General features: G+C 49.9%; 1 protein-coding gene across 1 annotated transcript in view; it reads left to right on the forward strand.

The window, feature by feature from the left end:
• Positions 1–12,476: 12,476 nt before the first annotated feature.
• The window catches only part of LOC144730344 (cytoplasmic phosphatidylinositol transfer protein 1-like), a 195,782-nt gene continuing 181,419 nt past the window's right edge, over positions 12,477–26,839 (forward strand). Inside the window, exon 1 of the mRNA XM_078611094.1 lies at positions 12,477–13,721. Within this exon, the coding sequence (XP_078467220.1) occupies positions 13,674–13,721 (48 nt within the window). The 5' untranslated portion in view covers positions 12,477–13,673. The remainder of the gene's footprint in view (positions 13,722–26,839) is intronic.

Raw genomic sequence — 26,839 nt, forward strand, 5'->3', positions numbered from 1 at the left:
TGCGTTCACACCACGCTTATATCTCCTTTGGCGTGGCTGGCTCCGCCCCGGCGTGGCTGGCTCTCTTCAGGCCACGCCTCCCTTCCCAGGACACGCCTCACTTCCCCCACCTCTGGGAAGGTCCGGATCCCTCCACCACGTGACCCCCCAGGCACCCCCTTGGGGCCCCCAGCCTTCGTACAGGCCGACACAGTAGTGACCATTCTATGTCACTACAAAGGGTAAATGTGTCGACATGCCAAGGGGTAAGGTAAAGGGTAGGGTAAAGGTAGCTCGGAATAATTACCCGGTAGGGTAAAGGTAGCGCGAAGTATTACCCGGTAAATACGGTGCCTTGTTTACCGCTAAAAGCTCCGTGGCACAGTCCGTGGCCTCCATTGAATAAGCAATATTTGTTTTTTAAACTTTTTTTAAACACGCTTTTATGAAATGTACTAGTAATGGCAGAACTCCACGACTCCAGGAAGTGGCCCCGAAGCTTGCCATAACGTAAGGGGCCGTGGTGATTTACAGCCAACGTCAGTTGAGCGTGGACAATTAGACCCAAGCCGAAACATAACTTAAAAAATAATGTTTTAAAATATATGTTTTCCATTTTTAATGATAGAATATAGTATTGTCATCAGTATGACATAGGTATACCAAGTTTGCAGTCGATACCACATTGGGAAGTGGGTTAAAATTGAGTTACAAGATTTGAGGATACAACGACAACAACAATAACGACAACAACGACAACAACAACAGCGAGTTCAAAGAAAGCGTGTAAAATTTGAATCATCGAGAGTATTCTATATGAATAAAGCGCTGTAGCTCACATTGACCTGTTATAAACCTTTTTCATGTGTAGTAGTACCCCAGTAATTACCCTGTAATCGGGTAATTTGTATGGGGTAAGGGTAAAAGGTAGGGTAAAGGTAGGCTCGTTGCATTTTACCTTTAACCTTACCTGCTATAGGGTAAAAGGTAGGGTAGAGTGATTGTACTGTGGTAAGGTAAAAGGTAGGGTAAAGATCGGCTCGTTGTTTTTACCTTTTAACTTTTACCTTACCTTGCCGAGGACTATGTCAGAGTAAGGATTCCCGCCAAAAGGAGGGGGACAGTGGAGCGGGCACAGTGGAAGGGGGAGGAGCAGGCGAGGAGATATACGAGGGGGAGAAGGCTGGGGACGAGTGTGGACTGGGGGAAGCAATCAAGGACAAACCCCCTTGCAACCTTGTGTCGGTTCTCCTTTACAGGATGTAAAACTTCTTTCGCGCCATATGGGCCGTCCATAAATGACTTCACGCGATTTTGGACGATTTTTGACCCCCCCCCTCCCTCCTCGTCACACGGCGTCACAAAAAGTCAGACCCCCCCCCTCAAATATGACGTCATAAAGCTCTGCCCCCTCCCCCGCCCCCCAAAACCATATTTCCATTTTGAAAATAAAACATGCTTCAAATCGCTTTAAACTATTGTCATTGTAGTGCGTATTTAATGTGGCGCTGCACTCTGATGTTGTAGGAGTGTTGTTATAACAACAATTAATGTTGTTATAACAATTCTATATTTATTTAAAGTTGCGCATGTGACGTCACATTTCTCAAACCCCTCTCCCCCTCGTCACACATCGTCACAAATGTCTGCCCCCCCCCCCCCCCCCTAGGTAAGTGACGTCATTTATGGACGGCCCCATACGCACCCAACACAGCGCTGCACTATGAACCCGCGGTTTTCCCAAATTCGATCCCTGGCAATGGCCAACACCAGCGATGAGTGATATGCAAATCGGTCCGGGGCACCCCCCCCCCCCCCCGCTTCACTAATCCCCACTGACCAATGTGGTGAAGTATATAAGGAACGAAACAGGTGGATTTCTCCACAAATCTGGCTGTCGCCTGATGAAGCTAGTTGTAATTACTGGCGAAACGTCAATTTGTAAATGTTGTGGCTTGGCTCTCCAACACACCGGTGTGCTGTACTAGTATACTACACTATACACTACACACTAGTGCTGTACTAGTGATGAAATGCCACGTTCTGTTAACGTGACAACCTTTACTAGTTGGCTGTGTCGGGTGGTGGTGGGTTTTAACGACACGTATATTTATGCGATCTAACCCAAAAACACCTCTGTTATGGGTGGTGAAGTATGGTCAAACAATGTTGTGACGAGGCGCTTCATCAGAGAGGGATTTATTCCTCGGGCAGGGTCACGCATCAATGTTTTTGCTCAACAATTGCGTGCGTTCGAATGCTGCACTCACGCAATTGTATGGGGAGATACGGGCGCCTTGCCGAGCCCACTGGTCAGACGTCGGAGGCGATGCGCCTAGAAAGATGTTAAGAGATGTTAACAACCTCGCCTGATATACGGGAGGTCGTGGATTCGATCCCCAACCCTTAGGCCTGCTGTATATTTGGAGTTTGCATGCCTCTCTCCCCGTAGTAGTGTGGATTTTTTTCCGGGTCCTTCGGTTTTTCCCTCCACATCCTCCGGTTTCCTCCTCCACATTTACAATCAACGTGAATTTAGAGTAATTGGGCTGCAATACATTTCCACGCGACAAGCCACTTCGTTGAGTTATCATTTGTGGCCTGGTCCCTTCTGAAAAAGAGCTACATAGCTCAGTGGGCCTTACCTGGTAAAATAAAAAAAAAGTTTCAATAGTTATGAATATAGTTTATTTTGTACGGCCACACACTCACTTGCACATATGTCAGAAGCCCTCACCTCTCCATGGCCATTTGTTTATTGATAGACATCATAATAATCGGACCACTATAATCATCAACATGAATTTTTGTTAAGGAGTCACAATCAGCCAATGTAAACGCTTAATGAAACATCAGCAACCAATGCTTGCTTTATACACAGCTGTGTGCTGCTGGTGTTGTTACAGCGCTTGACCCACAATTCGGAGGTTAAAACCCCCTTTCAGGGCTCACCTCTCTCTGTCCATTACTTTTATAGGTTCAGTAAAAAATAATAAAATAATATCCCTCAGACAACGATTATCGGGGACAAGGAGGGCTAAATGGGAGGAAAGTCACGGTGGCAAATAAAAAAAAGGAGCGGGACACTTTAAGGACGGTTAGAAGAACAGAGATGGAGGATTGTTGAGTGTAGAGAGAGGGTGGGGGCGGGGCAGAGCAAAATGAGGGGTGAAGAAAGGGGATGGATGGGAGGGAGAGAAAGAAAGAGGAGGAGGAGATCTTCCTGGTTCTTTCGGTAAAGTCACGTAGAAGGGAAATAATACAATAAGAAAAAATAAAACATAATAAAATATGTTTTTATTATTTCCCTTCTACGTGACTTTACCGAAAGAACCAAGAAGATGAATCCCTGCAGTCACGAAAGCTTTAAATCGAAAGGAGGAGGAGGAGAGTTATGGGTGCGGAGTTTGCTGGATTGGGTACTACCTGCTGCGCGTGCCACTGTGCTACCTGCTGCGCCATCAACAGAGAAACCTTTGTTCAACCCCGCGGGGTTGTCCATCTCCTTGCAGGGTTCATTCAGAGTAAATCTGGTAAATTCCACGAGTTACCTTGTGCACTGATCCCATAATCCCAGTTACATCCGCTGTGGTGCACAGCTCATAATTGCCCTTCAGTACTGCCACGGTTAAATTCTTTGCCGTCCCCGTGTAGTTACGCATAACCAACTGCATAAATGTAACCTCTTGTGAAAACCTAACAAAGTGTAACAATATGTTTCTAAATCTATAATTGTCATTTAATGGAGTATTCATGAGTGTATAACATTTGCATACTGTAATGGAATTTATTTATACCCATAAGGGACTTCGCACCTCTGATTAGCACGGTTGGCTACGTACGGTGCGAAAGAAGTTCAACATTCGTACACACGTACTCAGGGAGGTTGACGACTCTTTTTTTCAAGAGGGTCCTGCATTGGGATGTTTGACCAATGCCGCTCACGTGGGTTTGCCAACGTGAGAGGAGAAACACCCCACACACAGACGGGAATAAAACTCAAAGTTTCTGCACACACATTAAAACATCCATTGGTTTCACTGCCATCTCCTTGGACCACCTTACAGCCCACACAACTACGTGGTGTTTCAAACTTGCTGAGCTTCCGAGCTTATTAATATCAGACGAGATCAGGCAAGCATCCCAGGTAGCAGTGGCTAAGCCAATTAATTGGACCGCCGTTTCGAATGTTTCTTCAGGTGTCGCTGTGGTCCATCGCCCCCGCCCCCTCCCTCCCCCCAGACAAGCCTCCTGCAACAGGCGATGGTGATCCCGTGAGCAGCACGAGGCTGAGACGTGGGCACTCCCAATTGAGCGAGCGAGCGAGTCGGCGATCTCTCAGGGAGGTATGGTTCCGCGTCTATTTTCGCCACCTCGAAAGGCGAGCCCAGACCGTCTGGTCGAAGACGAGTTACGCGCCCCCCCGCCCCCCGATTAGATGCCACCTGAACCCTTGCCAATGAGACAAATTGTGGTCTCTTTGAGTTCTCACCTGGGTAAGCAAACAAATAACTTGACTTGCTAATCTGGCTTGACACGGTAACTTTACTTGTTGGCATTCGTTTACGTGTAAAAATATTTATGGACTTTTGTTTAACCTCGTTTGGTAGAACTTTATGTTATGAAACATGATACTTTTTTTTGAAGATCAACATTGGATGTGATATTTTTAAGTGAAGCAGACACCAGGGGGCTTTCGTTACCCCCCCCCATACGGACCACCACGACCTTCTCCACCACGACATGGGAAAACGCGACGGTGAATTCACCACTCTGGAAAAGGGTGACATTTTGCATACAGATGATTTCTTGTGATTCAGAATGAATTCGAGAATGTGAGAAAAAAATCGCATAATTCCACCCTAACCCTATTTCTGGGCTCTGCATTTCCCAGTTTTTACTCCCAAAACAAGTACCAGTTATATTTCCAATATCTGTTGTTTGGAGAATGGGATGGATAAAATATATATAATGGAAAACCTTCCAAAAGAATTACAAAAAACCCACTCGCACCCAGGATCAATATGTATCCCTCATAGTTTGCAACCAAAAGGTCACCGGTTCAAACTCCCGGCACAGCAGTTTTGGGGCAATGGGGAATATGTCTTAAATCCACCCAGTCCCCGTCCGCCCATCAGTACAGATGAGTACACCACAGTGAGTCAATTAGCGGGTCGCGTGTGGCGGGGAAAATAATGGGGACTCCGTTACTAGAGCTCCCACTCCAGAGCTCCCACTCCAGAGCTCCCTCTCCAGAGCTCCCTCTCCAGAGCTCCCACTCCAGAGCTCCCTCTCCAGAGCTCCCACTCCAGAGCTCCCTCTTTAGAGCTCCCTGTCCAGAGCTCCCACTCCCCAGCTCCCACTCCAGAGCTCCCTCTTTAGAGCTCCCTCTCCAGAGCTCCCACTCCAGAGCTCCCACTCCAGAGCTCCCACTCCAGAGCTCCCTCTCCAGAGCTCCCACTCCAGAGCTCCCTCTTTAGAGCTCCCTGTCTAGAGCTCCCTCTCCAGAGCTCCCACTCCAGAGCTCCCTCTTTAGAGCTCCCTGTCCAGAGCTCCCACTCCAGAGCTCCCACTCCAGAGCTCCCACTCCAGAGCTCCCACTCCAGAGCTCCCTCTCCAGAGCTCCCACTCCAGAGCTCCCTCTTTAGAGCTCCCTGTCCAGAGTTCCCATTCCAGAGTTCCCTCTCCAGAGCTCCCACTCCAGAGCTCCCACTCCAGAGCTCCCACTCCAGACTTCCCACTCCAGAGCTCCCTCTCCAGAGCTCCCAATCCAGAGCTCCCTCTCCAGAGCTCCCTGTCCAGAGCTCCCACTCCAGAGCTCCCTCTCCAGAGCTCCCACTCCAGAGCTCCCTCTCCAGAGCTCCCTCTCCAGAGCTCCCAATCCAGAGCTCCCACTCCAGAGCTCCCTCTCCAGAGCTCCCTCTCCAGAGCTACCAATCCAGAGCTCCCTCTCCAGAGCTCCCACTCCAGAGCTCCCTCTCCAGAGCTCCCTCTCCAGAGCTCCCTCTCCAGAGCTCCCTGTCCAGAGCTCCCTCTCCAGAGCTCCCACTCCAGATCTCCCAATCCAGAGCTCCCTCTCCAGAGCTCCCTCTCCAGAGCTCCCACTCCAGAGCTCCCTGTCCAGAGTTCCCACTCCAGAGCTCCCTCTCCAGAGCTCCCTCTCCAGAGCTCCCTCTCCAGAGCTCCCACTCCAGAGCTCCCTCTCCAGAGCTCCCACTCCAGAGCTTCCAATCCAGAGCTCCATCTCCAGAGCTCCCTCTCCAGAGCTCCCACTTCAGAGCTCCCTGTCCAGAGTTCCCACTCCAGAGCTCCCTCTCCCCAGCTCCCTCTCCAGAGCTCCCTCTCCAGATCTCCCTGTCCAGAGCTCCCTCTCCTTAGCTCCCTATGCAGAGCTCCCTCTCCAGAGCTCCCTATGCAGAGCTCCAAATCAGGAGCTCCCACTCGAGAGCTCCCACTCCAGAGCTCCCACTTTAGAGCTCCCTGTCCAGAGCTCCATCTCCAGAGCTCCCACTCCAGAGCTCCCTCTCCAGAGCTCCCACTCCAGAGCTCCCACTCCAGAGCTCCCTGTCCAGAGCTCCCACTTCAGAGCTCCCTGTCCAGAGTTCCCACTCCAGAGCTCCCTCTCCCCAGCTCCCTCTCCAGAGCTCCCTCTCCAGATCTACCTGTCCAGAGCTCCCTCTCCTTAGCTCCCTATGCAGAGCTCCCTCTCCAGAGCTCCCTATGCAGAGCTCCAAATCAGGAGCTCCCACTCGAGAGCTCCCACTCCAGAGCTCCCACTCCAGAGCTCCCTGTCCAGAGCTCCATCTCCAGAGCTCCCATTCCAGAGCTCCCTCTCCAGAGCTCCCACTCCAGAGCTCCCACTCCAGAGCTCCCTGTCCAGAGCTCCCACTTCAGAGCTCCCTGTCCAGAGTTCCCACTCCAGAGCTCCCTCTCCCCAGCTCCCTCTCCAGAGCTCCCTCTCCAGATCTCCCTGTCCAGAGCTCCCTCTCCTTAGCTCCCTATGCAGAGCTCCCTCTCCAGAGCTCCCTATGCAGAGCTCCAAATCAGGAGCTCCCACTCGAGAGTTCCCACTACAGAGCTCCCACTCCAGAGCTCCCTGTCCAGAGCTCCATCTCCAGAGCTCCCACTCCAGAGCTCCCTCTCCAGAGCTCCCACTCCAGAGCTCCCACTCCAGAGCTCCCTGTCCAGAGCTCCCACTCGAGAGCTCCCTCTCCACAGCTCCCTCTCCAGAGCTCCCACTCCAGAGCTCCCACTCCAGAGCTCCCTCTCCAGAGCTCCCTGTCCAGAGCTCCCACTCCAGAGCTCCCTCTCCACAGCTCCCTCTCCAGAGCTCCCATTCCAGAGCTCCCTCTCCACAGCTCCCTCTCCAGAGCTCCCTCTCCAGAGCTCCCTGTCCAGAGCTCCCACTCCAGAGCTCCCACTCCAGAGCTCCCTGTCCAGAGCTCCCTCTCCAGAGCTCCCTCTCCAGAGCTCCCTCTCTAGAGCTCCCTCTCCAGAGCTCCCTCGCCAGAGCTCCCACTCCAGAGCTCCCTCTCCAGAGCTCCCACTCCAGAGCTCCCACTCCAGAGCTCCCTGTCCAGAGCTCCCACTCCAGAGCTCCCTCTCCACAGCTCCCTCTCCAGAGCTCCCACTCCAGAGCTCCCTCTCCAGAGCTCCCTCTCCAGAGCTCCCTCTCCACAGCTCCCTCTCCAGAGCTCCCACTCCAGAGCTCCCTGTCCAGAGCTCCCACTCCAGAGCTCCCTCTCCACAGCTCCCTCTCCAGAGCTCCCACTCCAGAGCTCCCTGTCCACAGCTCCCACTCCAGAGCTCCCTCTCCACAGCTCCCTCTCCAGAGCTCCCACTCCAGAGCTCCCACTCCAGAGCTCCCACTCCAGAGCTCCCTCTCCAGAGCTCCCTCTCCAGAGCTCCCTGTCCAGAGCTCCCACTCCAGAGCTCCCTCTCCAGAGCTCCCACTCCAGAGCTCCCTGTCCAGAGCTGCCACTCCAGAGCTCCCTCTCCAGAGCTCCCTCTCCAGAGCTCCCTCTCCAGAGCTCCCTGTCCAGAGCTCCCACTCCAGAGCTCCCACTCCAGAGCTCCCTCTCCAGAGCTCCCTGTCCAGAGCTCCCACTCCAGAGCTCCCTCTCCAGAGCTCCCACTCCAGAGCTCCCTGTCCAGAGCTGCCACTCCAGAGCTCCCTCTCCAGAGCTCCCTCTCCAGAGCTCCCTCTCCAGAGCTCCCTGTCCAGAGCTCCCACTCCAGAGCTCCCACTCCAGAGCTCCCACTCCAGAGCTCCCTCTCCAGAGCTCCCACTCCAGAGCTCCCTGTCCAGAGCTCCCTTTCCAGAGCTCCCTCTCCAGAGCTCCCACTCTCGTGGAGGCAATTCCTCCGGCACTAGCATGAGCAAGCAATTGCAGGGCTGCACCTGTACCTCCACATTTATTTGTATTTTATAATCTTGGTTTCTATATCCTCCATCATAATGGAAATCCGATGGCCAATTATATTTCTAATACACGGGTAGTAACGCTTAATTATTATTACTCTATTTTTTTCTGTGGAATGTGTGGGATAATGGCTCCCAGACGACTCTTTCGAGAATAATGGAGACCACAACGGGACTCCCTTTGAGACCGCCGGCAGAGCAGACATTCTGCTCCGTCACTTTGCCTTCTTGTACCCCCCTCTCTCTCTTTCCGTTGACTAATAGCCCACGGATAACGAGATTAATTGCAGCGTGTATTGTAGTCGAGATGGGCACTGGCGAATCGAGATTATGCTTCCTCGAAGGCGCTATTTGCCTTCGTTTTTTTTCAGGGCCCAAACTCTTTCGCAGAATCCCGCACTCACACGTCTCTTGAGATGATAAAACTCTGTGTGACAGCTGCCGGGTATAATTACTGCACTTTACAATTGCAGGTTTCAGACGGGAATTGGTGGCACAGTCGGGTTCTTTTTTTTTTGTTCAGTGTCCTACTAGTTTACCATTCACGACGGGACATCTGTAACAAACAAAAACGCGTAATTCCTCATCGGATTCCTCCAGTTTAAAATGAAGATTCTGACATGCAGTTGAAATATTCAATACAATATTTAATATCAAATCAATCCAACATGTTGGTGGAGTGGTGGTGCAGTGAATTTAGCACACGGCACCCAGCAAAGCCGAGTTCAACTCCCCCCGCCACGTTGTATCTGAGCACCGGCCTTGTACAATCACATCACCAACCCGCATTGGGCCAGCTTGGTGAAATGTGGTCAAATGAAAGCCATGACACGGACACGGCGTGAAGAAGCCTTCATCCAGCAGTGGATTTACCAAGACTGTAAATAATAGCAATTTAATTGTTTTAATTATTCCGGGCTCGGTGTGTCACTGCCGATATGCAGGCGTGCTCTGGTTTAAAAAAAAATTAACCCGTAAAAACAAAGTTTTTCACTCTAAATCCTTTATATGCGTGGCGGCTAGAGTCCTCTGGCTTGAGATGGCTGCCACCTATGGGTCAGATGATTGTCTGCCAGCATTAAACAATTGGTAATTAAATATTTTAAAAAAATGCCCTAAACAGTGTAAAATTTTGGAAAAAAAATGTTCACGAAAATTAATTGTCACGCGCAACGAGTCTGTGTGCAAAATGTCAGCTCGATTGGATTACGGGAAGTGGGATAAAAAACGACTGAAAGATTTGCACGGTCGTAAGCAAGCAAGCAAGCACGCAAGCACGCAAGCAAGCAAGCGAACTTAATATAAAGGATTTAAAAAACAGTGCCGGCCCTCTAAACAATGAATGAGACTTCCACGTTGGTGTGATGGGAAGTAATTATTGATTGCCTGCAGGGCATGCATTCATTGCTCGGCAATCGGCAGGCGCAGAAAGACGACACTCGTCAACGTGGCCCAACGTGCAGGTCCAATTCGCAAGCTTGGATCAACAAATTCCCGAATTAAAGTAATAATTGCGAAGATTAAATCTTGACTTAAAGCTTTCGTGGATGCAGGAATTCATATTCTTGCGTTGCGATCGAAACGTCGTAGTTTTTTGTTATTTTCTTTGAACCTATCTACGTGACTTTACCGAAAGAACCAAAGAATAATTGCGAAGATTATCTCGTAAAAAAAATCGATGTAAACCCCCGTTTGCTTTGCATGTCAATGAAGACCCACCGGCTATAGAGTCTAGACTGAGAGTTGCCGTAATAGATTCAATCTGTACACTACGATTGTATTACCGTTTATATGTTTGTGTTGTCTTGAAGTTTGCAAAATAAATGAAGGAACTATGAAATCGATTCATGTGTTCCTGTTAAAATAAGATAAATTGTCTCATACCTACCCCCTTTCTACTTTACCCTCTCATCTCCAAATCTCCAACACGTAAATTGGCATTGTTATTTCTTGACTTAAAGCTTTCGTGACTGCAGGAATTCATATTCTTTGGGTCTTTTGGTAAATTCACGTAGATAGGTTCAAATTATTAAAAAATATAATAAACAAAAAACGACGACGTTTCGATCACAACAAAAGCGATCGTCATCAGAACGTCATCGGGACGATCGCTTATGTTGTGATCGAAACGTCGTCGTTTTTTGTTCATTTCATTTGTATTAATTTAAACCTGTCTACGTGACTTTACCGAAAGACCTAAATAATATGACATTGATAATTGTTTTTTTACCCTTCTATCTGGCAACAAAACTGACACTTTTTTTTGGTGTCAGTTGTGTTGCCAGATAGAAGGGTAAAAAAACAAATTATCATATTTTTACTGGCAAATGAGGTTCCAATGGTGTAATATGACATTGTTATTGTTTGGGTGGCGGGGGGCTATAGTATATGGGTGCCACCGCCCCAGATCTTCCAGATGGGGGCGCCAGATCCCCTATACCGGCTCGCACCCAGCACTTCTTACTTTCGTATGGCAAGGTGACATTTGCAACATTATCTTCGCGTACGTCGATGTTACTAAGCCATGCAGTATCCGTTGTGGAGGCTTGGCGGATGCCGGTGATACTGCCAACGAATTGACGGTGCCGGGGGGCAGTGTGGGATCACGTGATCCGTGAATCGGTGGTGCAGGGGCAGTGTGGGATCACGTGATCCGTCGTCAGTGAATCGGTGGTGCAGGGGGCAGTGTGGGATCACGTGATCTGTGAATCGGTGGTGCAGAGGGGCAGTGTGGGATCACGTGAACCATGGTCTGTGAATCGGTGGTGCAGAGGGGCAGTGTGGGATCACGTGATCCGTGAATCGGTGGTGCAGAGGGGCAGTGTGGGATCACGTGATCCATGGTCTGTGAATCGGTGGTGCAGAGGGGCAGTGTGGGATCACGTGATCCGTGAATCGGTGGTGCAGAGGGGCAGTGTGGGATCACGTGATCCATGGTCTGTGAATCGGTGGTGCAGAGGGGCAGTGTGGGATCACGTGATCCGTGAATCGGTGGTGCAGAGGGGCAGTGTGGGATCACGTGATCCATGGTCTGTGAATCGGTGGTGCAGGGGGCAGTGTGGGATCACGTGATCTGTGAATCGGTGGTGCAGGGGGGCAGTGTGGGATCACGTGATCCGTCGTCTATGAATCGGTGGTGCAGGGGGGCAGTGTGGGATCACGTGATCCATGGTCTGTGAATCGGTGGTGCAGGGGGGCAGTATGGGATCACGTGATCCGTCGTCTGTGAATCGGTGGTGCAGGGGGCAGTGTGGGATCACGTGATCCGTGAATCGGTGATGCAGGGGGCAGTGTGGGATCACGTGATCCGTGAATCGGTGGTGCAGGGGGCAGTGTGGGATCACGTGATCCATGATCGCTAGTACCCGCAGCATTCTCATTGCGGACTGCGCTTCAATATCCATCAATGAGGGCGGTGACGCCCCAGCACTGCCACTGCCTTCCCATTGAGGAGGAATACCGCAACTTCTATGAATCAAAATGTCCACGTCGTTTTTTATTCACCGCATTTGAGTGACTCGCCGCTTTCCAAAACGCAGCTGTATGTCTGATTACCGGTCCATCGACTTTTGGGTTTCTGATATTTATACGAGGTCGTTGCCTAAAAAGCGAACAAGGTGCAGCCTTGCAGTTTCCTTGCCCACGCCACTGCTGTTGGAAGGAAGGGCCTCCACTACGGGGAGTTCAAGAGAAAGCCCCTTCTCAAGTGGGGGGGGGGGAGGTGTTTGGCCTCCTCTTCCACGCCGGACAGACCTCTTGCAAGAGACGTCGGATGTATCACGTGCTACAGATTCGGGTGAGGGAGAGAGAGAGAAAGGGCTTGATTTCAGTCGGAGCTGTCCGGGGCTAATCTCTGACAAATATTCCCCTCCCACCGATCCCTCCCACCGCTGAGACCGTGACCTATCGACTCCCCCAAACCACTGGCTTGCAGCATCACGCACGATGGCGCCCTCCGGCGGACACGCGCTCTGTGTGTGGGGGGAGGGAGGGGTGCCTCATCTCGCGTGACGTCACAGAGGACAATGGAAGGGGGGCGGTGCCTTTGTAGTGGCGTTCCGTGCACACGCATTGAGAGAATAAGAGAGAGAGAGAGAGCGGTGGGGAAAGAGAAGCCGGACACGGGCAGCACGGGCGGTGCGAATTGTGCTCTCCCCCTCCTCATTCTCCTCCTCCGTCGCTCTGCGTACGTCTCGTCTCCTCTCCTCTGTCTTCTGTTTCCACACGAGTCTGCGCCGCTCTTCGTGTGCAACAACAACAACAACAGCAAAAGTGCCGATTTAAAGCAAGCCGGTCCAGTGCCAGTGGCTGAAGGGGGCTCGCATGTGGGTTGGGTTTACGAGGAAGTCTGCAGGGCTCGAACGTTTCACGATGGGAAGTCTTAGCAGCTCCTTGAGCCGAGCGCAGCGCGTGTAGTCGTAGCTGGTAGTGACAGTGGTGATTCGAGTGGGGCTCCGTTTCGTTTCGCTTGGTCGCACGCGTTGGTATTTCCGCTCAGTTGGCCGAAATAGTTTGAAGCGACTTCTCTCTCGGCTCGGCTCGGCCGTGCGTCCCGGTGTCCACGTGCGGTGCCGTGGGCGTGCGGTGCGCATACAGTGCGTGCATCGCGCTACTTAGGCGCGCAATACGCTGACGCGCGGGAATTATTGATAGAGAGAACGAACCGTTCACCGCAGACCGGGGTGGTTTGGAGAGGCGGTTCAATTGCTCGCCTACGTCTCAGATTTTCAAGCAACGGAAACATCATTCGGTAAAGCGGCAGCGTTAAGCGACGGTCTTCGCCACGTACACCGATCGACGCGTGTGGGTTACTCCTCATTGTGACTCTGTAACCCAAACAAACCCCCTCCACCCCCTCCCCCCCAATGCTATCGCGGGCTCTCATCAGCCCACCATCAGCTCGCGTCACCAGTGGCTTGGTGGTGATGATGATGATCAGTTCGACAAGGATGGTGGTGATGAGTGCGGCATGAATTCGACCTCGTTCGCTTGTCTCAATCAGTATTATTCTTTGTTCGAACAAAAAGAAGCGACCAGGCGTTCGAGGCTCGCCGAGGAGGGTTCTCGTTTGACAGCGTAGAGGAGGATTGTGCTTGTAAGGGAAGAGAGTGTGGCTATTGTGCGTGTGTGTGTGTCTGGTTAGCCCACGCAAAGCATAGGGGTATAGCATAGGCGCACAGCCGAGCGCACAAAGGGCTGCGTGGTCTTAGGGATTCTGCAACCGCCTTGTCACCATCATCTGCTACACGTTGGTGTCAAGAGGACTTTAAACATGTTGGTGAAAGAATACCGGATCTGCATGCCGCTCACTGTGGACGAGGTGAGTTCTCTCTCCCCCATGTGCGTGTCTCTCTCTCTCTGTCTCTCGATCGCGCTTTGTGAACATTGCAGTTTTATTTGATGCTGATGATGGTGGTGGTGATCCATGTGTGTGCTGTGCTGTGTGTGCATCATTCGCGCGCGCTGTGTAGCCGAGCAGTGAAAGCGAGTAGAATGTTTGTATAAGACTGATATTAAATCATAATATTCTGCCCTTTGTCAACACATACCTGGATGAGATGTATTCCGTCGGGTTCATTGATCACATTTCACCAGCAGAGCAGTACGCGTTGGTGAAGGGAGTGGGGGGGGGTCAGGGCCGGTTCAGATACCACAAGCCGTTGATTTGACGTTAACCTTGTCTGGGAATCAAACCAAGGTCGGCTAGGGGTTTATAGCTTGGCGCGCTAATCACTGCCCCACCGCTCCGCATTTGAATTGCCCGTCAAACGTTATAAGTGTCCCTGTCAACGTGGGCGTGGGGTGGCGCTCATCTCCCCCGCCCCCACCCCCCGTGGACAGCAACTGGGAACAATAGTGGTCATTCCACGTTCCTATTACGGGACCAGGCTTCGTAATGCGACACGAAAAAAAAACATTGCTGTTGAGTCCGAGCACCGTTCTATCTCGCATAAAGTGAATTTAACCGTGACCTCGTTAGGGGGGGAATTATCGTTTTGGCACCGGGATTACTTGCTAAGGATGATGATTTGAACGCCGACACTAAACCCGAATTAAATCTTTGCACTTTTTTTTTTGGTTAAATTGTAAACCGCATGCTGTACGTGGTTAATTGTCGGTTGTTGATATCCACAAGAGACGCTTGCCCAGCGTGGAGCTCGCGCCTGCTGTGATGAAACCGGCTTGAACGTTGATGGAATAAATCCATTCTGATCAGGGGGAGGGGGGGGGGCAAATGGTCTTTCTATTTCTCTCGACTCATGTCAGAAGCTGGACACAAAAACAGCCACCGCCGCCGATGATAGTCGCACGTTGTTGACTGGCCATCGTAATAGACGCTCTCAGCTGGCTTTCACCACCTGAATGTGAAATGTCTGTTTGTTGCTCTGCATCTAAATCAGCCACACGTGTAAGAAGAAGACGACGACGACGACATGCAACGAAGCACCCACGACCACCAAAAACGCCCAACGTGCTCGCGGTGCCGTCAGACCTCGGATGCTAAGCGGAGGTTGAGCCTGGATAGTCGCTCAGATTGGGGGGCGACGCTCCACCAATGCGCATAGAGCAGGTGTGGTGGGCATCGTCGGCAGGAGAGCGCAGCTCAGCACAATCCATTGTCCTCTGCGCCTGCCGGCGTGGGGGTGAAGTATGGCCAAATAAAGCCGTCACACTGCCCGCAGTGGACTGACTGACGTATAAAGACAAAGATTCCCCCCGTGTAGCCTGATGTGTTGGGGAAAGTGCCGTTAGCGAGCACCTATTAAGGCCGACACTGGCGCACAAGAGGGTGGGGTGGCGAGCACCACGCCCGGCCGCCTTTGTCTCCGAGTAGCGATGTTCACTACGCACCGTACCAGATACTCATTTGAGGCTGAGTCGACCTAGCGGGGGGCTATGACCGGTTCAGATAATCGTCGCGGTATCGTAGCATCCACTGCGTGGGTGTCTCGCGTACGGCGTGCGTTGAGCCGAGCGTTGAACGTGAAAAATCGCCTGTGTGGTTTCCTCTTCGTAGTGGTGCAGGAGAGACGGCAACAACAACAGAACAACAACAACAACAACCCCTCATCCCAACGCATAATGCGCATGCATAATGTACGTTGACTCAGTAATCCCCCCCCATCCCCCACTTTGCGCAAGAGCGTAGAAGCGTGGTCACCACATTTACCCCTCGATGTAAGGGGCCATCCATTGAGTAGGAACGCAAAAATCTGTCATCTGTCAAAACTTGACCCCTCCCCCCCCTCTCCCTGTACGCACGCGGACTTTTTACACCCCCCACCCCCACCTGCGTACGTTCGCCTGATGCACCCCGCCCCCCCCGAATCCTATAGAATATGTAATCCATGTAGAAACGATCAAGGATTAATAATATTCACGTGTTTAAGCAAACCGATAGTCCACGGCCGAACTATCTAACTCATTTGAAGGCCAATGTAGACAAATTATTATCGAGGCTTCACCCCCCCCCCGTTTCCTATACGTACATTGTCAGTAGATCCTCCCCATACGCAAGCGTACGCATTTGGGTTAACCCCCCTCCATGCATACGTACTAAGTGGATGTCCCCTAAGGAACGAAACAGGTGGACTTCTCCACAAATCTGGCTGACGCCTGATGAAGCTGGTTGTGATTACTGGCGACATGTCGTACTCAGTTTGTGAATGTTGTGGCTTGGCTCTCCAACACACCGATGTGCTGTACTACACTATACACTGCACTATACACTACACTATACACTACACTATACACTGCACTGCTGTACACTACACTATACACTACACTATACACTACATTAGTGCTGTACTAGTGACGAATTGGCCACGTTATGTTTACGTGACAACCCTTACTAGTTGGCTGTGTCGGGTGGTGTCAGGTTTTGGCGTCACATTTTATATCTTTACGCGATTTAACCCAACGAAGCCTCTATTATGGACCCCTCGTCCCTTGAAAGGCAGACAAAGCGATCGCCCTCCTAGCGACTCGGCTCGCGGAAGGGACGAAGAGAGAGAGAGGGAGGGAGAGAGTTTATTCGGCACCGTGTAAATCGTCGGCACGCAGCAACAACGGCGCGTGGAGTTGCCACCACCACGCTTGGTCCCGGAATCTCGCCTAGAATACAAAAGAAAAACATGATCATCTGGCCACATGGCCGGCCTGCTCTAGACCAATTTCTCGACCATATCAATTCCATACACCCAGCCATCAGATTCACCATGGAAGTCGAAAATGATGGCAAGCTACCCTTTTTGGATGTCCTAATCAAAAGGAGACCTGATGGTTCAATGAGCCACTCTGTCTACAGGAAAGCCACCCACACGGATGCTTATCTAAAACCGGATTCCCACCACCATCCATCCCAGAAGAATTCCCTCATCAAGACTCTATATCATAGAGCCCAATGCATCTCCGACCATGAACACATTTCCAGTGAACTCAAACACGTACGCCAAGCTCTTAAGGCTAATGGTTACTCCGACTACACAATCCGCAAAGCCATCACTCCAACCACCAAGAAGGATCCTGTTGAGGAGCCTTTCAAGACCATCACCTTACCCTACATTGCTGGGGTCACAAAAAAGATCTCCAAAATCCTGATTAAACACAAGATCCAGGTCCGATTCAACACAGTACATAAAATCCGTGATCTGGTACCGTCTGTAAAAGATGTGGTTCCAGACATACAGTACCCTGGTGTCTACAAACTAAGTTGCCTCTGTGGTAGCAGTTACATTGGGGAAACCAAACGACATGTCTCGGACCGCATCCGTGAACATAAAGCTGACCTGAAACACTGTAGGACAAACACCTCAGCCGTGGCAGATCACTGTTACAACTCAGTGGGCTCACATGACATTGACTTCTCCAAGACAGAGGTTCTCTGCAAGCCATCTGGCTATCATGAGAGATTCGTACATGAGGCGATCCACATTTACAAACACAGAGACAATTTTAACCGAGAAGATGGATTCTGGCTTAGCAATCACTGGAAGGACGTAATAAACCATTTTGATACACATTAGGGTGGGTAGAATAATACATAGTGTTATATTAAAAATGTATAAGGTATAGGGTGGTTTATAGCAATACAGTATGTAATTTAATGTTGGTTTTGCCTATGGAAGTATATAGTACGGTATAGACGCGTGTGATGTAAGAGAATAAAGTTTAGATGGAAGCATATTATATAATTTTTTACAACGTAGAATTTTTCATGTATTACTTACTGTTAGTAACTCAGCTTATTGTAGAGTATAGTAAGTTTACTGATGATGCTATGTAGTTTATACTTTAGTTTGTCATGCAGTTTATACTGTAGTTTTTTACGTGGTTGTTTAGTAACTACAGCTACATACTATTAACATTCCTTTCCTTTGTTAATGCTCCCCCCCTTCCCCCCCCCCCTTTGATGCTGCTAATCCTGCATAATGCACGGGCATAGTATTGATTTGGAACCCCCCCCGCCCACCTCCTACGCATTTTCCATATGCTGAATTCCTCTTGATATGCAAATTATTTTGTTTAGGCGCTCTTCTTCCCACCTCCCCCCCTCTAACCCAGCTTAAATATACGCTCCAAGCTTGGGGTGTTTCATTCTTCGCCTGAGGATGGCTGCTTGCGTTGTGGCCGAAACGTCGTGAGAATTGTTTTATTATTTTTATTATTTTATTACTTCCCTTCTACGTGACTTTACCGAAAGAACCAAGAAGAAGATGATCCTACAATTACTGTGGGGCATGGGGGGAGTCTCGTGGTGGGGGTTTGTGAGGAGCGGAGGGATGACGGTGTTTACTTAAACGCGTTCCCCAATGTAGCCCCCCCAGCCCCCCACTATGTAATTCAAACCGGCCGGTTGCTTAGTGGAATGTTTAAACAGGGTGCAGGAGTGGGGGGGGGTGAAACCACGTTTGATTTTATTTTTCCGTATGTATACACTTTACCAAATAAACCTTCGGTTGGTTTGGGGCTGCCACAGTGGTTGCAACAGTTATATACGCAACGGTCTTCTGTTTCTGGCTTTAATAATCGTGTGGAAATGCCTAAGCAGCCAAATCCTCTTCACGGGTGATGTTGACTCAAAAAAAAACCGGAGGACCCGGAGAAAAATCCACACGACCACGGTTGAGAGAGAGAGAGACACGCAAACTCCAAATACACAGGCATCGTCAGGGTTGGGATCGAACCCACGACCTCCTGTGTACCAGGCGAGGTAGTTAACACCGCCGTAGCATCCAAAGGTTTACCGGTTCGAAGGTTCATGGGGTCGCGTGTGGTGGGGTGAAATCACATCCTTGTGCCGTCGCGGAGGAGTAAACCGAATCACCACCCTAAGGGTGCTCCCCAGAACTTCTTCTGGTTGAGATCCTTCCGCCAGCAGTGACGTGAGCCAGCAATTGCAGGGCTGCGCCTTCACCTCCCTTCACGTGGATTTCCCGAGGCACCAGGACATGATTCACGCATTTGGCGAATGCTGCTTCTGTCCAATGCAAACGTGTCGTTGCCTCGAGCGCTCACAATGGGGACTGGATCACAAAAGCGATGTGTGCTTGGCATTTTGTCAAGACGTCAGTTTTGCGGCTGCTTTGACTTTTGGTGAAGTCGGCAGTCGTCGTCCCGTCATGGCAACTGAATCAGAATCAGTATTTATACTAGAGGAATCCGATGAGCTACAAAGCTGTTTTTTTCACAGATGTTCGGTCGTTTTCACAGATGTCCAGTAGAATTTCCACTGCCGGCACAGGGCTACCAACAGCATTGAGCATTGGCCTAAAACGCTTCCGTCATGCTCGCTTGAGCGCGAAAAACGCGATTTGGCTTAATTGTTTCGACACCCGATGCATTATCCGGCTTGCAACACGTCATCCAAACCAGTTCCTTATCGCGCATCCGACAGCGGTATCCACCTGGCCTCAACTTGCCACGCCGTCCGTCGGCCTTGGGGGGGGGGGGGGGTGGACAGGTTCCAGACACTGGTCAAGGTCTCCGGTGCAGTGAACCTGCACCATTGGGGAGGTGCCTTCGTGACACCGCAGCTGCGGCACGACACACACAACGTCGCGTATTGTCGATGGCCGTCCACTGGCTCAGGTCAGCGGAGGGCTACGAGCACTGCACGAGGTCACAGAGGAGGCCACCCGTGCGCGCATGGCTCGGCGATCGCGGACACGCCGGATGAACACGCATTTGCGATGTGCGCAACGGTTTTGAGTGTTCGACGTGGCGGTCCACTTAAAGGTGACCCGTCAAAATGACGAGGGAGACGTTCGAGAGGAGACGGCATTTCACGTCAGTGCCTCCTACGTGATTCCCGCCCAATCTCGGTGCGCTCGTTCATTATTAAATATCTCTTCGTCGGTGAGATATGGGGCCATAGCTTCCACAATAATCAATCACCTGTTGAGAAGAAAGAGGGTCGTAATTTGTATAGTGCAATTTGCAATAAAATGCGATAATACAGCATGTGCGACCCATTACTTTTTACAACAATGTTCCAATGTCAAGCTCGAGCCGGACAGACACATTGCTCAGGATGGCACTTGAATTTGCTGCATTTTCGTTGATGCAAAAATTCCTTCCATCCGTGGCATCGCTGTACAAGCAAAGGTGCAGATGAGTGCTCACGTGCGCTCGCCTGTGCACTTTCAACGCGACTTTTTTTTTATTTCATTTGAAAAGCCAAATAAAGAATGCCCGCACGCATCTATCTCCCGACTTGGCATCACCCACCGAGCACGCTTCAGTTCACGCCAAGCGATCGCAGAGAGGAACGAGGAGGAAGGTGCGCACGGTGGAGTGAGCGAGCAACGTGCCGACACACACGCAGCCCCTTTGCTTTCGTCGCGAGATCGCCAATCATTCATTTTTCAATGTTGACATCTGCACGTGCGCTGAGCGGAGGCGTTATCGTTGCATAAATAGAGGGGCTTCCGCTAATCTTAGGTGCTTCTCGAAATAGGGCGCCGCATCCAATGTTCCGTGGCGTCGCACGCTTGCGGTGTATTTGAACGCTGACGCACAGTTCGGTGTCATTGGCTGGCTGCTTCGTATGCACGCGTGTATGTTGGGCTTCTTTCGCACCGTACGTAGCCGACCGTGCTAATTGGAGGTGCGGGGGGACGACGACGACAAACTAAAGACAAAAAAGATTTCTAAAGAAATGAGTTTTAGATCTAAATGATGTAAAAGTGCATAGCTTCAGTGGCTTCCTAATGTCGGAAGGAAGAGCGTTCCAGACGGCCGCAGAAGCAAATCTGAAAGCGCGCGATGCGGTGACTGTCTTTGTCCGATGGCTCGCCAAAAGCCGCTGCTGCGAGGATAAACCGGAGTTCACGTGATGCTGCGTTATGCTCCTTGACAAGATCAGCTGCCGTGAGAGAAAGAGCATCTTTGCCGGTGGGTTTCAAGCGGACGACCATTCCCCAATGGACTCCTTCCTGAAATTGCCAACTTGACTGGAATCCCATTCCAAAATGAGATCGCCGCGTCTCACTAAACAGTAAATAATGGGACCCAAAAGAAAAATACGCACAAATCGATGCAAATTAAAAAAGAAAACAACTGCACGCAATTAAGGCCGCGCGCGGACAGATGTTCGGGGTAATTGGATTAAAAAGAGACGCAGACATTCGGGCTACGTCGCATCGGGCGCTAGTGTGCGTTTGATTGGAGTCTGAGAGCCGACGCGTATTTGTTTTGAGATTGTAAAGGTGCGCGGATTTTTTTTTTGGTGCTGCTGCCGCCGCTGCTGTTGTTGTTCAGTGACTTCGGTGTCGAAGGTTCCACCGTGACGTTTCAATAAAAAAAACAAATCGAGCTTGTTTAGCATCACCTCTGACCCCCCCCCCCCCGTTTTGCCAGGAGCCCCACAGTAGCACCGCGGCGAACGTACGTGCCAAAGCAGCGATGAGGGGCCAGCTTCTAATGCTGGCAATTCGTTGTTTAGCCCAACCATTCCTCGCGGCTGCTCGCTCGCTCGCGCGCGCGCATAGTGTCGGGGAGCGGTGGTGTAGCGGTTAGCGCACTGCTCTACGAACTCGAGCGACCCGAGTTCGAATCCCGCTCAAGGCCATCACCCAGTGACGATTATTTTAACCGGTCCTGGGCCTCCCCTAGGTCGACTCGGCCTCAAATGAGTACCTGGTGCGGTGCGTAAAAGCATCGCCACTGGGGAGACAAAGGCGGCCGGGCGTGGGGCTGGCCACCCACCACCCCACGTGTACCGTTCCGGCCTTCATAGGTGCTACTCGCTAACAGCACTTGCCTCAAAAGTCTGTTAAGGCTATACGGGGGATCTTAATCTTTGTTTAGTGTGTAAAATACATACCGTGCGATAAATTACAATTTGCTGGCAGGTGTCCCCTTGCCCGGCTGAACTGCAGCAGCGACTCCTCGCTGTAAATTGACCGTGCGTGCACGCAAGTGCTGATGGTGGCAAGATAGGAGACGCAGTGGATATGAAATGTCATCTGTACCATCGATAGCAGCAATTTTACCTTTCCAGCGCCCCGCTAATGGACGCAGCAGCTGTGGGCTGTTGGTAAATACAGTTCCCGTGTTTGTTATTCCAGCAGGTTCAACGTAAGCGACGTTGTTGAGATTATCCGTATTGTTTTTTATTTGACCGATAAATTACACCACGCAATGCCCATAAGTGTGCTAATATGCGTTTTAAGTGGTGAATTGGTGTGTGTTTGCGAATGTGTGTGAAAGCCAATTTGGAACACTTTACTCTATCTAAATTGATGATTTCATTTCTATTTTTGTTTTTACTTTGAAGATGCTGCCTTGGAACACGTACAGCTATGATTGATCTATTCGAATTATAAAAAAAATACTTTGCACAAACACCACGATGGTAAGGTAACACTTAACACCGCAGATAAATTGAGCTACAGGCATTTGGCTTTATCATGCAACATGACGTTTTGTTATTCTTAGAGCAACAGAGAAAAAGAAAGCAGTAAATAAATAATCTTGATTTGAAGCTTTCGTGACTGCAGGAATCGATACTCTTTGGTTCTTTCAGTAAAGTCACGTAGAAGGGAAGTAATAAAATAATACAAAATAAAACATAATAAAATAATTCTCACGATGTTTCGGCCACAACGCAAGCAGCCGTCTTCACCTGATGACGGCTGCTTGCGTTGTGGCCTTAACGTCGTGAGAATTATTTTATTATGTTTTATTTTTATTATTTTATTATTTTATTACTTCCCTTCTACGTGACTTTACCGAAAGAACCAAGAAAATGAATCCCTGCAGTCACGAAAGCTTTAAATCGAAATTTCACGTACTGTAGTTAGAAATAATACTCAAACATGGTTTAAAAATATATATATATGTTTGTTTTAATAACTGCGGACTGATGTTCATGCCTGACCAAAGTCGCCCAGAAGGTGCCCAGTCTCTGGCAGGTCTGAGCCAGGGGGTAGTGCCCGGATGGGCGGTGCGTGGACCACAACCTGCACAACACACAGTAGGTGCAGTGGGCGTTGTGGGCAGTAGAGTGCAGAACAAACGAAATTCATTGCCGTCCTGGGCTCCCCCTCCCTCCTTCACCAAACCGGCGTGACAAAGTACGGTCAAACATTTCTCACGGACCACAAGCTATTGGGGAGTCCCCCCTCTGGCCATGGATTGACAACAATGTGCTGTGAATGTAAGACTCGTTGCAAGAACTGTGCAGTTAGTTGAGGTGTGCGAACAAAAAAGAGTCAAGGAGATGACAAGCACTAATTGACATCTTATTTTATGTAGATGTATATTTAGCACCTTATTCCAAGGTGCTTTACAAACGATCATAAAATTGTACCTAAGATGTACGTATGCATGTTGAACTTCTTTCGCACCGTACGTAGCCAACCATGCTAATCGGAGGTAACAGATAAGACGATAGTGGTTGAAATAAAGAGTGGATGGTTGTTATAGTGGCAGTTAGCAGAATTTGTGGGATTTGGTTATGGAGGAGTTGGGGAAGGCCTGCTCAACTAAAACTGTTTGTAGTTGTACACACGGAGAAATGTGCATCTTGGATCGTGTGTCATCAGGATGGCTTCATGTAGACCGTAGTGTTCCTGGGGCACCGCGGTGGCGAGATGTTAACTACCTCGCCTGGTATGCAGGAGGTCGTGAGTTCGATCGGCAATGCTGACGCCTGCATGTTTGGAGGTTGCATGTTCTCCCCGTGGTCGCGTGGATTTTACTCCGGGTTCTGTTTTACTCTCCACATTTATAAACATGTGTTTCGAGTATTTGGCTGCAATAAATGTCCACGTGATAAGCCACTTGAGCTATCATTTATGGCCAGGTCACTTCTGAAAAAAGAGCTATATAGCTCAGTGGGCCTTACCTGGTAAATTAGTTTAGTTTATAGTCTAGTTTAGGAAGGACATTGCACAGTAAACACATGTTTTACCGGCTGCGGTCCAGCAAAACATTGGTACGACGGTTCCAACCCCATATCAAGGTTGGCCCACATTCGCATCTTTGACTCGGGTCTTACATCTGTCAAGAGCAGTGGCCATTGAAACACTTTGCAGTGGTGCAAAGATACTCACTCAGACCAGTGATGCACGAATTGCAGCGAAGGTGTTGACCTGCAAAGTCACTCAACTGTGCAAAATTATGTGTAGGCAGTGTTTTATTTTTTGGCGGAACAGTCCGGACCGCTGTTTCGGGACAATTATTTTGGCATGCCGCATCCATCTCGCCAATGTGCGATTGATTTATTATGGATGGACGTATCTTGCTCTCTCGTGGTAGTGCCTTGCGGCAGTAACGCCTGCTCCCAAGCCTGAATAGCAGCATTCCGGAAAAAAAATCGAGTGAGAATTTAAGGCCCAACTATACACGTACAGAACTTTTGTTAAAAGTCAACAATTTGCTGTTCTGTTTAACACGTAGGCTTTCACGACCAATATCATCCATAATAGAGGTTTTTGGGTAAGATCACGTCAATATAAAAATGTGTTGTTAAACCCGCCACCACCCGACACAGCCAACTAGGAAGGGTTGTCACGTAAACAGAACATGCCAATTCGTCACTAGTAAGAATCCACAAATCTGGCTGTCGCCTGATGAAGCTAGTTGTAATTACTGGCGAAACGTGATACTCAGATTGTAAATGTTGTGGCTTGGCTCTCCAACACACCGGTGTGCTGTACTAGTGACGAATTGTCCACGTTCTGTTTACGTGACAACCCTTACTAGTTGGCTGTGTCGGGTGGTGGCGTGTTTTAACGACACATTTATATATTAACGTGATCTAACCCAACAACCTCTATTATGAATTGCTGTTCTATGCAGGGGCTGCAGGCTACCACCATGGGAATGTCGAATTTCTACCGGGCAGACCGTCGACAACAAGATAGATTGCAGATCAGTCGTGACAATGGGGTACAGGAATTTGACGATGGAACAGAGTAGTTTCACTTCCTTGTACTGTATTTACGAATGTATTGTATTTGCAATTGAAAATTGAGTTGAACTAGAGCATGTGTGTGGAGTTGACAAGAAGCCGGGCCCACCCTGATATTTGAACGATCTCGCAGCTTAACTGCTAATAAGACTGAGAAATGTAAATGAGCAATTTTCCGTTTGTTTCATCGAATGTCTTCATACAAGGGCCCCCATTCGTTGCAAGCACGCATGGCCTCTTTACGTGGGAGTGTCTGACCTTACGTTGCTGATGTTACGAAACAAACACACCTCCCACGTTACTACTTCCTACCTTGGAACTCCCTCTTGGACACGGCCACCGGTTGCTCTGAGCATATCACCTCCCCCTCCCCCACCATTAGCATTAGCAGAAACACACACACGCTACCCGAACCATCTTGTGAGCCCCTCTGCTGTGGGAATTGCAGAAACTGTAAAGGTCTCAAGTCTGCTCAAGTTGAACCCCCCCCCCCCCTCTGAACCGCTTTGGTTTTTTTTTGTGTGGTGACCACTTTTATGCAATCCTGGGAGGAATCACCTCGACCCAGTAAGGGGCTCGCATCTGGGCTCCAATTCCACAAATGGCTCACATGGCAGAGCCTACACGGAGTGAAGAGAGTGGTTCTCTGTAGATGCAACTCTCTCGTGAAATCATGGGGGGGGGGGGGGGGGTGAGGAGGGGGTGCTTCTATGCAACCGACCAATTTGCTTGTCAGGAGAAGCAAAACCACACAGATCATCTACCGAGGTGCCCCGCGGCACCGCAATGGCACTCCTCAAGATCTGGCAAATGCCAAACGCCAGGGGCGGCGGCCTGCGCTGAATGTTGGGGAAAAGACCGCCGCAGTGTGGGCACGTTGGGCAGGAGACACGACGAAGAAGAAGCCTTCGACGTCCTTGACAATTTCAAAGCGACGCGCGCACCGCCGCTGTTAGCTGGCGCGTCCAACGAGAGGGAGAGTGTCAACGTCCCCGGCTCAGTCCGTCGTCCGTCCAGGGTCGTTCAAATGGGTTCAGCGATTGGGTTCAGTTATTAAGTAATGCACATTACAATTCCTTCATAGAGGAATCACGTACTAATTAACTGATTACTATCTATTATATTATTACAATACCCCCCCCCTTCGCCTCTGATCTCTGCACCTGATTGGGTTCAGTGATGACGTCGTACTGCTACCGCTCTATTTAAGACCGGGAGCAGGTGGATTGCTTCACTATTCTGGAAAATCGCCCGATGATGCTGGATGTAATTAGCAGCGAAACGTCGTGCTCGAATTGTAGATGTTGTGGATTCACTCTCCAACACACCAGTGGGCTGAAGTAGTGAACTATTTGTCGTTTTGTTCACGTGACAAATCCCTTACTGATTGGCCGTGTCGCGTGGTGGAGGTTTCGTCACATTTATACTTACGAGATCTAACCCAAGAACCTTTATTATAAAATGTGTACTGTCACCACTGTTTGCGGGGAAGTAAAATAGTGATTGTCTGATGGATAATATTCATCGCACCTCCCCCTACCTCCTCATCATAGAAATGTGGAATTTCCACCGTTGGCTCAAGAGATGAACAACGCCTCAGTGTTCATTTGAGCACGAAATCACCGACTACGGAGCTCATTTCATCGCAAGGACATGTTACATTTAGATTCAAATTCAGTTTTTTGAGTATCGCAATGGTGAGTCATCTCTTGAATGGAATTATTCGTGCCAAGTAGCCACCAATTCAAGCACAACACAATAACTTCCACTTCCGAGTGGTATTTACGGTACGGCACTTTAAATAAAAGCGCACTACGGTGCAGGATGTGTCTACCTCAACCCTTCAATATGATTGAATAGAAACGTTGAGAGTTATCAGTGACAAGGAGGGCACGTCTGCGTTTCGTCAGTGGGACATGGACACATTCCTTCACGTCTCTTGCAATCAGCCTCTGGTGCGTTCTAATCTGCACTGTGCATTATGTAACGACAGTTTTAAGGTTACGTGTTACAGACGC

This window comes from Lampetra planeri, chromosome 35 (genome assembly GCF_965212315.1).
Source record: "Lampetra planeri chromosome 35, kcLamPlan1.2.h2, whole genome shotgun sequence".
NCBI classification, from domain to species: domain Eukaryota; kingdom Metazoa; phylum Chordata; class Hyperoartia; order Petromyzontiformes; family Petromyzontidae; genus Lampetra; species Lampetra planeri.